Source organism: Rhinoderma darwinii, chromosome 2, assembly GCF_050947455.1.
Source record: "Rhinoderma darwinii isolate aRhiDar2 chromosome 2, aRhiDar2.hap1, whole genome shotgun sequence".
NCBI lineage: Eukaryota > Metazoa > Chordata > Amphibia > Anura > Rhinodermatidae > Rhinoderma > Rhinoderma darwinii.
In genome coordinates this window covers 263,519,386-263,531,755 of record NC_134688.1, presented here as the reverse complement: position 1 = coordinate 263,531,755, position 12,370 = coordinate 263,519,386, and the positions used below count along the sequence as shown (strand labels likewise).

The 12,370-nt window shown below is 40.0% G+C and overlaps 1 protein-coding gene across 2 annotated transcripts in view; it reads right to left on the bottom strand.

Annotated features, from left to right (window-relative positions):
- Positions 1–380: 380 nt before the first annotated feature.
- RLF (RLF zinc finger) overlaps positions 381–12,370 on the bottom strand; it is a 56,861-nt gene continuing 44,871 nt past the window's right edge. For both annotated transcript variants that reach the window (XM_075853233.1, XM_075853234.1), the window contains 3 exons: positions 11,505–11,641; positions 10,206–10,347; positions 381–5,146 (listed from right to left, as the gene is read on the bottom strand). In XM_075853233.1, the coding sequence (XP_075709348.1) occupies positions 1,022–5,146; positions 10,206–10,347; positions 11,505–11,641 (4,404 nt within the window). In that variant the 3' untranslated portion in view covers positions 381–1,021. The remainder of the gene's footprint in view (positions 5,147–10,205; positions 10,348–11,504; positions 11,642–12,370) is intronic.

Below are 12,370 nucleotides of genomic sequence, written 5' to 3'. Positions count from 1 at the left end.
AGTGCATTTGGTGGTCTTAATGCTTACAGAGTGCCGTTGCAATGGTGTTTTTTTTTTTTTAAATGGGCGCCGAGGTTTTTGGTTTTTATAAAAGAAGCGATCAGCTCTTTAATCGGCTGATCTTTGCCCTGTTTACACAGCTCGTCCACCAGATCATTGGCCTGTGTAAAAGGGGCTTAAACCACCAGTAATCCTACAATTAATTTCATGTATTTTATTAGACCCTTGATGAGTCCTAAACCTTAAACGAAGTTGTGTATGAAAAGAAACAGGCCTATACATAAATTACATTTCCTACTTCTTTTAATAAATGTACATTCCCATACTGGAAAAATACAGTCCTGAAAATAAAAAAAAGGTTTCACATTTTAAAACTCAAATTAACAGGGAGAAAAAAAAATATTTATTAATGTCCGCAGTGCATCAAAGAAATAATCAAATCAATGTATGTTCTATTTAAACAGAATACAAAAATAAAACAAAATTCATATACTAAGCCTACACTCAGTGCAGAAAACAGACCTTTCTAAAGCATTTCATTTTAAGAAAGGGGGGGGGGGGGAATGAGTTTTGCAAAAAATATTTAAAGCCTTATGTTATAGTAAAAAAATATATTTTAAAAAGTTGGAATGCTCCATCAAAACAGGTGAAATTGTCATTTATTGAAACAGAACTCAAAAAAATATAAGAGGTCGTAGTGTACAATATATTACACAGTGCACATGTAAGTGCATATTCATTCAAGTATGAAATCTTGTAACGCCCCAAAACTCCCAGACAATCATGCACATTTATTGTCAAAGGAAGCCCCATTATATTGATGCCCTAGCACCAAGTACAATAAACTGCTGGGAAGATCAACCAAAGATTGTGAACACAGATAAATACATTCATGAAATGTTACAGCTAATTGCACAAAATGTCTATGGTACAACTCTTATTAACACACAATCCTTCTGTGTCACTCCGATGAGTTCCCTCAAAATTAACACTGGCAATATTTTATTGGGGAAGGTGAATTTCATGAAATCCCCACACACAGTTCATCATTTTTTTTATTGGAAAACAGATTTATTAGCGGTGTAGTAAAGTTCGAGCGCTCCAAAACAACAACAGGCCTCTGATAAAGCTGGTGGAGTTGTTTTAAAGCCAGGTCACCACAGTCCGACAACGCTTTGTCTAGCATTGTCCTTAAATTTTGTAAAGTGAGTTCCGATGCTGCACTCTTGCCCAGGGACAAACAGATTTGTTGGCCATTTCGTTCTTTACAGGATCGCTTTCGATTTTGCAAAGAATTCTGTAGCGTGCACTTTTGTGGGTAATTCCACTCTAACTCCTCAAATTCATCATCGGTGTCTTTACTCTCCTGTAAAAACTTTAAGAAAGACGACTCAAACCCCATTGGCTTAAAGTTCTTAAGTCCAATTGCTACCTGTATTTGTTCTTGCAGATTGTCTTTTGTAGAGGATAGGGCACTGGACCCTACAGGCTGCCGTAGAGAACTTGCTTTCTTTTCCATTTTGCATCCTGCTTGAAAATCGGCACAAGAGAAGTTTTCTTTTTCACTAGAATTTGCAAGTCTGTCTTCAGATTTACGGAAAGGTCTAATGTCCGACTCGTATTTCAAATTTGAGATTTCTACAGCCCCGTTCCTTCTTAGATCACCATTTGAGTCTCTCAAAGATTCATTCCTTCCATTCGCAGTGCGGTGAATATCACTGCGTAAAGTCAATCTAGGACCATCTTCGTCTTCTGAAAATGACCGCTCTTTCCCCTTAGGAAAATTTTTAACACAATATACCAACTCAAACATATGATCGCTTATGTATGCAACACTCAGCGTATGCGTTAGTTTGTAATGTCGTATAATACTACTTTCTAGCTTTACAACTGATGAGCAGCCATGAACCATACACGGGTACTGTGTAAATTCAATATTTTGAGCACACATTTGCAAGGCTTCTCCTCTGGACTTATATTCAACCACTTCCCCTTTTGTCAGCGGATCCAGATTATTACCCTTTCTTTTCCTTTTTTTGTAAATCAAACGAGTGCAACGTTTTGGTTCACCATAGTTTTCATCCAGTTCCTCCTCTTTTTTTTTCCGCTTCCTCCTGCTCTCATAGAGGTTGCACTTCCTGTGGCGGGCCAAAATATGTCGGGTGTAATTGGTATGATCTCGAAAAACGGCATTGCAACCTTCTACATCACAGTAGATCTCAGATTCCTCACTTTCACTTTCGTCACTTTCCTCATCCTCCGTCTCGGTTTTTAAGTGGTTTTCAGTGTCAAAGACATCAAATTCACGTTCATCACTGTCACCCTGTTCGTGAAAATCTTTGTAATGCTTGGCCAGGGCTCTGCCACAAATAAAACTTTTTCGACAGTCTTTATGTTTACAAGTGAATATCTTTCTACATTTGCCAAACTCTCGCTTTTGTTTCTTGTCTTTTTCCAAACATAAAGACTCCCTGTTATATTGATGTACAAGCTGATAATGGCGGACTAAGCCCCGCTGGCTGGTAAAAGAAGAATTGCATGATTTATGAATGCAGTGAAATGGTTTGTGATATTTATTTAAAATGTAGCACAACTTCCCTTGAGCGACAACTCGCCTGCTCCCGCTCCCTCTCCCTGCTCCTGATGTAAAGTCATCTTCTCTTGGTGCCCCCATTACATGACCAGTATCGGTCTCCGACAAAGAATCCCCACAGGTCTCAGAATTAATATCGTCCTGCAGTGAAGATGTTCTTTTCAGACTACTGTTAGAATCACTTAAATGGAATTTTCTCCAGGACATTGTACGTCTTTGACTAATAATACGGCTTTTAAGTTTGTTATCAAGCTTCCCAGAATTTGACCTTGATTTTTCTTTGCTTATGTGATGCTGCTTCTTATAATGAATTCGAAGTAGGGTTCGTCTCGTAAATTGTCTTTGGCAGATATGGCACTCGAAAGGAGAATATTTCTTTTGGAACATGCTCAATTTAAGCGCATTCTCCTTTGTATATTGATGTTTTTTACAATAATGTAATAAGAGAGCATCTTTTGTAACAAACGCAGATCTGCAACCCTTAAGCTCGCAAACAAACGGTTTGGCTGCTAAGCGAGATAAATACTGATTGAATCCCTTCTCTTGCTTCAGGTTGTTGACTTTTTTAGTCATAGCAAAACTGTTAGAACAGCTGGCTACGGACTCATGACCTTGAGGAGAAGCACTTGATATGGAGGAATTTGAGGTTTTTAAATTCAGTTGTTTTAAACTTGTGAGAAGTTCATACATAGTCTCCTCGGAAGCAGCAGAACTTTGACAGCTATCAGATACAGGAATTTCTTCCGGCTCACGTTTGATATCAGTCTCTGGGTCTGTAATATCATATAATGGTTCTGACACTTCTCTTGTTTGATCTGGCTCCTCTTTAGCACATGTAATGTATGGGCTTTCACTGCTAGTTAAAAGATTGAGAAGATTATTGGAGTCACTCGTGTACTTAACCATGGGCTTATCAAGTCTTTCACAATCAACTTGTTCATTGTTTTCATGTTTACAAGTGCAGTCTGAACTCAATCCATGATATACACATATGTCTGCATTGCTTGAATATCGAACGTTTTTGTCATCATACTCCTCAGACAAGGAGTCTGTTCCTGTGCCAGATGCTAAACTTCTATCTGAAGGCAATTGTCCATAATCATAATCTGCGCTAAATGGTCTTTCGTTCTCATTTCTTAGATCTTTAAATACATCAGTCCTATTATAAAAGCGATCACGAGAGCAAGTTACATGTGTTGCAATGTGTTCCTGGAGCTCAGATCTGCAATAATAAAATTTTTTGCATTGTGGAAAAGTGCAAGTATATGCAGCATCTCGAAAATGTTGCGCTTCATGATGGTAAAGCAGTCCTAAATCACTAAACACAAGGTGGCATCCTTCTAGCTCACATTTATACTGAAGGTCCGAGTGCTTTTGTTTGTGGTGAAGCAGTTGATTGATCGTTTTAAAAGTCTCATTGCAGTCTATAGACACACACATGAACGGTAGAGGTCCTAGGTGAACGGTCGTGTGTTGCTGTAAATGAAAATTTGAGATAAAATGCCTCCGACAAAAAGCACATTTCTCTCTCATATTTTTCAAGTCCAAGTAATGCTTTGCATTTTCATCATTGTTTTGGTGTTCCGCTTTTAGATGTATACTTAAATACTTAAACTGTTTGAAAACTCTGGAGCATGCGGTTCCAGGACATGGGTAGACATCTCGGTCTTGTAGTTTTTTATCTCTTATAGTCCTAAAAGAGACGTAACCGGTTGAATCGCTCTCATCTTCACATTCAACATCTTCACATTCAACATCTTCACATTCAACATCTTCCTTCTGGTCGTCGGATTCATTTTTCTTTCTAGGGCGATGTCTCATGGGCATCTTCATGTGCTCCATGACGTGAGGAACAAACACTTCCTTTTTTCTAAACCTTTTTACACACACAGGACATGTATAAACTCCATCTTTAATGTGCATTCTCGCATGGTGAAGAATCCTGGCCTCTATTACTTCTCTTTTACAGATAAGACATAAAAACTTATACTGTAGCCATCGTTTATACCTTTCCGAGGAGCCAATTGGCTTTTTCACTTTAACACTCTCCATTTCATTAGAAGCATTTTCTTGAGGGTCGTCTGTCTGTTCAGACAGTATATCATAGCCGGACAATGAAAAATTTAAAATATCTGGCTCATTCACTGAGGGGTCACCATAGCTGTCATCCTCAGAATCTGAAACTTCTTTCCCAAGAAGTTTAAGGCAATGTCTTTTTAATGTTTTCCAGGCCCAGAATTCAGGATCAAATGACCAATGGCTTTTCAGTGCAAGCAAGAGTTCACAGCGGAGGGAGTTTGAAATAACACTTGATTCTTCAACATGCTTTTGGTCAGGTTGAAGAAACAGTTCTTCTAATATATTTAAGCCTTCTGGTGTTGGTTCAAATAGGAATTCTGTGAGTTGACAGGCCCGTCTCACCTCCAAATCTTCTGGTAAAAGGCATGCTATTGTTTTGCAGACAGAAGACTTTGCTGCATTAGTTTCATTTGATGTAATCTGAAGTGTTCGTATGCATAACATGATTGAAATGGGAACACCATCATCTCCGGCCTAAAAGACAAAAGTTTTCGGATTACAAATATCACAACTCTTAACCTATACCACGTTCACTCATCTTTACCAGAAAGTGCTCCTGAATCAAAGCTTCAATGGGGTATTCCAATCTTCTACATGGTCCAGTTAATATGGTAGTAAAGGGGTTTTCCCACTAAGAACATCACCTATCCACAGGATAGGTGATAAATGTATGATCGCTGGGGGCCCTACCACAGGGACCCCCACGATCACCAAAAGGTTGGTCCCGACTCCCCCACTGCACGATTACAGTAGAAATATTTTGAATGGAGCGGCAGTCTAGCATGAGCCCTGCCGCTCCATTCATTGTCTATGGGGCTAACGAAAACACCAGAGTGCTGTACTCGGCTGTCTCAGTTGGACCCATAGACACTGAATGAAGCAGCATGGCGCACGTGCAACCACAGCTCCATTTAAAATCCTCCTCACTGCACGACCGTAGTCTGAAGAAGAGACTAGAGGAGGGGGGGGGGGGGGGCTCCGGATCATTGTTCTAGTAAACGTTGGGTGTTCCAGTTGTGTGGCCCCCAGCGATTATAGATTACCTATTTGGATAGGTGAAAAGTGTTCTTAGTGGGAACACTCCTTTAATGTGTAAGATGGGAATACCCTTCTAAACGGAATATATACTTATTAAAGTTACCAAAAAAAGCCCTCATGCCAGACAGGTCATCTATATATAGTGTCCCCACTCACTAAAGAGCATGATGTTAGAATTTAATCTGCAAACCTACTTTAACCCCTTCCTGTTTTGGCCACTTGACGTTCGTGACAGAACCTCATTTTTCAAATCGGACGGGTCACTTTATGTGGCAATAACTTTGGAATGCTTTTACCTATCCAAGCGATTCGGAGATTGTTTTCTTGTGACACATTGGACTTTATGTTACTGTTAAAATTTGCTCGGTACATTTAGTATTTAATTGTAAAAAACACCAAAATTTTGTGAAAAATTTCAAAAATTTGAATTTTTGGAAATTTAAATGCATCTGCTTGTAAGACAGGCAGTTATACCACACAAAATTGTTGCTAATTAACATCCCCCATATGTCTACTTTAAATTGGCATCGGTTTTTTTAACATCCTTTTTATTTTTCTAGGACACTACAAGGCTTAGAACTTTAGCAGCAATTTCTCACATATTCAAGAAAATTTCAAAACTGCTATTTTTTCAGGGTCCCGTTCAGCTGTGAAGTGGCTTTTAGGGCTTTATATATTAGGAACCCCCAATAAGTCACCCCTTGAGAGTTTCTTAACCCTTTAGACGTTTCACAGGAATTAAAGCAAAGTAGAGGTGAAATTTACATTTTCATTTTTTTGGGCAGAAATTCATTTTTAAGAAAAAATAAAAAATTGTAACAGAAAATTTTACCAGAGAAATGCAATTTAACATTTATTGCCCAGGTTCGGCAGTTTTAGGAAATATCCCACATGTGGCCCTAGTGTGCTTATGGGCTGAAGCACTGGCCTCAGAAGCAAAGGAGCACCTAGTGGATTTTGGGGCCCTTTTATTAGCATATATTTTAGGCAGCATGTCAGGTTTGAAGAGGTCTTGTGGTGCCAAAAAAGTGGAAACTCCCCACAAGTCGTCACATTTTGGAAACTGTACCCCTGGAGGATATTATGTAGGGATATAGTGACAATTTTGACCCCACGTATTTTTTGCAGAAACAATTGGAAGTAGGCTGTGAAAATTAAAATCTACATTCTTTCAAAGAAAATGTAGGTTTAGCTACTTTTCTCTCATTTCCACAAGGACTAAAGGAGAAAAAGCACCGTAACATTTGTAAAGAAATTTCTCCTGAGTAAAACAATACCCCACATGTAGTCATAAACGGCTGTTTGAAAAACGGCAGGGCTTAGAATGGAAAGAGCGCCATTTGTCTTTTGGAGATCACATTTAGCAGGAATGGTTTGCAGAGGCCATGTCGCATTTGCAAAGCCCCTGAGGGGACAAAACAATGTTTGGGGAAAACACCCAAAAAGTGACCCCATTTAGGAAACTACACCCCTTGAGGAATTCATCTAGGGGTGTAGTGAGCATTTTGACCCCACAGGTGGTTCATAGATTTTATTTGAAATGGGCAGTGAAAATAAAACACACTTTTTTTCCAATATGAAGTAGTTTTAGCTCAAAATGTTTCATTTTCTCCAAAACTAAAAAGGAGAAAAAGAACCCCAACATTTGTAAAGCAATTTCTCCGGAGTACGGCAATACTCCATATCTGGTAATAAACTACTTTTTGGGCACACAGCAGGGCTCAGAAGGGAAGGAGCGGTATTTGGCTTTTGGAGTGCAGATTTTGCTGGATTGGTTTTCTGGGCGCTATGTCACATTTGCAAAGCCCCTGTGAGACCAAAACAGTGGAAACCCCGCAGAAGTGACCCCATTTTGGAAACTACACCCATCAGGGTATTCACCTAGGGGTGTAGCGAGCATGTTTGCAGAAATTAGAGTGCCACTCGATGTTGCAGAGTGAAAATGGGATTTTTTTCCCATAGATATGCCAATATGTGGTGCCCAGCTTGTGCCACCATAACAAGACAGCTCTAATTATTATGCTGCATTTCCTGTATTTAGAATCACCCTACATGGGGCACTAATCTTTTGCCTGTACATTCGACCAGGCTCAGGAGTGAAAGTGTACCATGCGAAATTGAGGCCTAATTTGGCGACTTACAAAGTATTGGTTCAAAATTGCAGGGCTCTGATGTGAAATAAAAAACACCTGAGAAGTGACCCCATTTTAGAAACTACACCCCTCAAGGAATTTATTAGGGGTGTGAGTATTTTCACCCCAGAAGTCTTTTCCATTAATGATTGCGCTGCGGATGGTGCAAAGTAAACATTTCAATTTTTCCCCTGGTATGCCATTTCAGTGGCAAAAATGTTGTGCCCAGCTTATGCCGCTGGAGGCACACAACCCAAAAATTGTTAAAAGGTTTCTCCCGGGTATAGCAACGCCATATGTGTGGAAGTAAACTGCTGTTTGGGCACACTGTAGGGCTCAGAAGGGAGGTAGCGCCATTTGGCTTTTGAAGCGTAGATTTGGCTTGGTAGTAGTTTTGTTTGGAGTTTTACTGGTGTTTCCGTTTATAATATGGGGGTACATGTAAGCTGGGCAGAGTACATCAAGGGCATAGTCAGGGGGTATAATAATGGGGTAAAACAAAAAACAATAACATAATCCATAGATGAGTGCTACGCTGTGAATCAATACTTTCTGCACAGGCCAGTGTCGCACTGATAAATGTCCTTCCTTATCCCCCTTTTGGTCCACACTCCGCACCTTTGCAGTTTGGGGAATTTTGCTGGGAAAGTGTTGTCCTGGTATAATACGGGCACGCTTGCTTCCAGCGGATATGTTTGGGCCCTCCGCTTCCTGGTTCCCTAATTTTAGGGCCTCGATAAATCGCCTCTTTTAACAGAAGAAATGTTCCCCTCGGGCCTGCACAACTGCATATTTTTATTTCCTGACTTATTGGAGCCTTAACTAATTATTATTTTTTATAGACGTAGGGGTAAGAGGGCTTTTTTATTGCAGGATGAGCTGTAGTTATTATTGGTACCATTTTGGGGTACATGCAATTTTTTGATCACTTTTTATCCTATTTTTTTGGGAGGCCAGGTGACCAAAAACAGCAATTCTGGCAGTTTGTTTTTTTTAGATACAGCGTTCACCATGCGTTATAAATTACGTGTTCACTGTATTCTGCGGGTCAGTACGATTCCGGCGATACCCAATTTATAGCACTTTTATGTTTTACAACTTTTTGCACAATAAAATTACTTTTGTAAAAAGAATGTATTTTTCGGTCACCATGTTGTGAGAACCATAACTTTAATTTTTTCGTCGACGGAGTTGTATGAGGGCTTGTTTTTTGAGAGATGAGCTATAGTTTTTATAGGCACTATTTATGGATACATGCGAGTTTTGATCACATTTAAATTTTTGTAGGGCAATGTGACCAAAAAAACAGAAATCCTGGCAATGTTTTCTACGTTGTTCACCGTGTGTAATAAATATAATATTTTTGTAGTTTAGGCCGTTACGGTCGCGGCGATACCAAATATGATTTATTATTTTCAATAATAAAAGGACTTGATAAGGGAAAAAGGGCGATTGTGTTTTATTTTATTACTTGGAACTTTTATTATATTTTATACAACTTTTCTTTAGTCCCACTAGGGCACTTGAAGGTCCAACCGTCAGATTTTTGTTTTAATACATTGCACTACCTATGTGGTGCAATATATTAGATTTGTCAGTCATTCACTGACAGCAAGCCGATTAGGCTTCACCTCTGGGTTAAGAAACTGCACAGGTTGCTTATATACACTCATCCATTCAGGCTTCGCTGTATCTGCACCTCGTTCATAGTGATTGCTATCAGTGACTCCCAACTTAATGATCATGTGGAAAACCCTGAAGAATCTTTCCACACCCATGGAATACCTACTCCTACCTCAGAGATGCTTGATGTAGGGTAAAGCACCCTATAATTATATATCCTAGTTGAGATTTGCTGATTGCTGTGCCTGCATCTTTGCTAAAAAAAAAATCTGAGCAAGATGAAATAGGTTTTCTTTTTACTACAGTTGAGGGGACCCTGGCTGGGAAACACTGGTCTGTATGAAGAATACATTTATTGATAGAACTTAAATAGCCTTCTTTTGCAGCAAGATCAACTTTATGAATAATAGTTTGTTAGGAAAATGTATGTCCCCAGTGTCTTTGGTGTACATTACAATAGGTAGAAATAAGTGTGCCATTGTTATTTAAGTAACTTGAGTACATTACAGATCCAATGCCTCAAACGTAAGACAAAAGTCATTACAAATGACTAAGGGAAGTAGCGTAGCAACTGTTCTACTTCGTTAACTCATACAATTAGTTTTTTTTTTATAATGCAAAGTCACGGGCCCAGAGGTTAAAAAAAAAAAAAGGTTCCAGTAGCACGAACGCATGCACAGTGAAAGGGTGGTACGCTAGTGCACATATACTCCATACTGCATATGTGGATTGCCACTTACCTCTGTATGTACAACTTTAATAAGAAAGAATAAGTGCTGACACGTCTTGGCAATTGTACCAAACTGCCTACACCTTTCAAGAAAAGTATTCAGAGAGGGATCAATTCTTCGCTGCAGCTTACTCCAAAACAAAGTCAGCTCCCTAAGATATAGAAAAACAATATATTAGTATATTCCTATATTAGGCAAAAGAAATAATCACTTGCTATGGGGATATATTGCAAAGCATTCTGGAATTCTGGAGTTTTGTGGGCTTGGCATTAATTTGACAGATATCGCATGATGGCAACATTGGTAAAAATCCCATAAATTGACCTTTTTTCTTTTCTCGCACCCATTGTTTTTTTTAGTCTCCCCTCAAAAAATAAAAATAAAAATCTAGCAAATTACATTTTTTGTTGTCCAAACTGCAACAAAAAAAAAAAAAAAAAAAAAAGGAAGATCCTATTCAACCATTTATTAGTTACATTTGTGTGTGTGGAAAAACGAACATCGCCACTGCAGCTCCCTAGTTTTCCAAGACTTTTTAAAAGCAACTGTGCCTAGTTAACCCCTTCCTGCACAGAACATTTATTGTGCATGGTTGGAGAAGTCTCAGGAGCTGCTGCAACGGCAGGAAACAGAGTTAACTAATAACGGCTGTTTAACCCCTCAGATGCCATGAGTCCATGCTGACCCTGGCACGTAAGTGGTTTTATAGAGAGACTGGGCACCTTCAGTTTGGCACTGCCATGACGCAATCATGAGCTGTTGATGGGTAGACGTGGCAGATGGGGGCCTAACAGAGGCCCCGGGTCAGCCATGTATGAGAGCCTAACAGGCTGCCTGTCAGTGTAACACAAACAGACATAATACACTGTAATACAGAAGTATTGCAACTTGTTATCTAAGAAATCAAAGGATTGCATAAAGTCAAGAGCCCTATTAGGGCTTAAAAAAAAAAAAAATATGTTCCCCCATAAACAATGATTTATAACAGAATAAAAAGTATGCATCTACATAACTTGTACTGCCGCATGTATCCTGTGGATAGGTGACAAATATTTATTATGGGAAAATTACTTTAACCTGTTCCCGCACCACGACATACTATTGCGCATGTTGAGGGAGGTGATGTTTAGAGCGGGTTCACCCGCTGAGCCTGCTCCATACGCAGCGGGTATCAGCTGTGTTTTACAGCTGACACCCGGGACTAACGGTCAAGAACAGCAATCGCACTTTTGACATGTCTCAAGTTTTGAAAGTTTAGTTACCCTTTAATAAAGTTTTGATACAATAACCTGGTAAACAATCACTCACCAGGAGAAAGAGGTTACTTCATTTTGTAGCTGCTGGGTAAGATACGTTGTACAGAGAATGAATGCAGCATTAACTTGTCCTTCAGATTCCATATTACATATTGTATCCAAAATCTCCTTACCATCCATCTTTGAAATCTGCATATCACAAAGAGGAAAGAAAATTCAACAAGTATTAACTCCGTGTTAATAAACTGCTAGGGTAAACCCCCACAGAGCGGCATTTACCAAGCCACCGAGTGCCCGAAAGCTGTGCCAGCACGGTTGTCAAATTGCTTGTTAATGTCCGTGCAGAGTTGTGAGTAAAACTGATGGTTACTTGCAAAATAGCACGGTCATTAATGACTTGACCTTTCTGGCCGCACAATTTTGCAGGTAAACAGCAGTTTTACCTCCACGCAGCTATTAACCCCTATCCGCACCAGGACGTAACTGTACGTCGTTGCAGGAAGTTACTTCCCGCACGAGGACGTACAGTTACTGAGTTAATCCCGGTGCACACTGTCGGCGACAGTGTGCACCGGGAACCAGGAGGTCAGCTGTCGCCGACAGCTGACACTCCCCTCTTGCCGGCCAGCGGTCCTTTGCCGCTGATTTCGGCGCATTAACCCCTTAAATTCGGCGATCGGGTGCAATCGCCGAATTTTAGGGGTTTCTAACATATCGGCAGACCCCCGTCCGAAATCGCGGGGTCTGCCGATAGTTAGTATGGCAAACGGAAGCCAAACAATGGCTTCCGGGTCTGCCATGGACAGAAGCCCATCAGGACCAACCTTCGGCTGGTCCTGATAGGCTTCCTGTCAGAGTGACAGAAAGTCACTGTGCCGTTCCCGATGCACACTGTCGGCGACAGTGTGCATCGGGAAC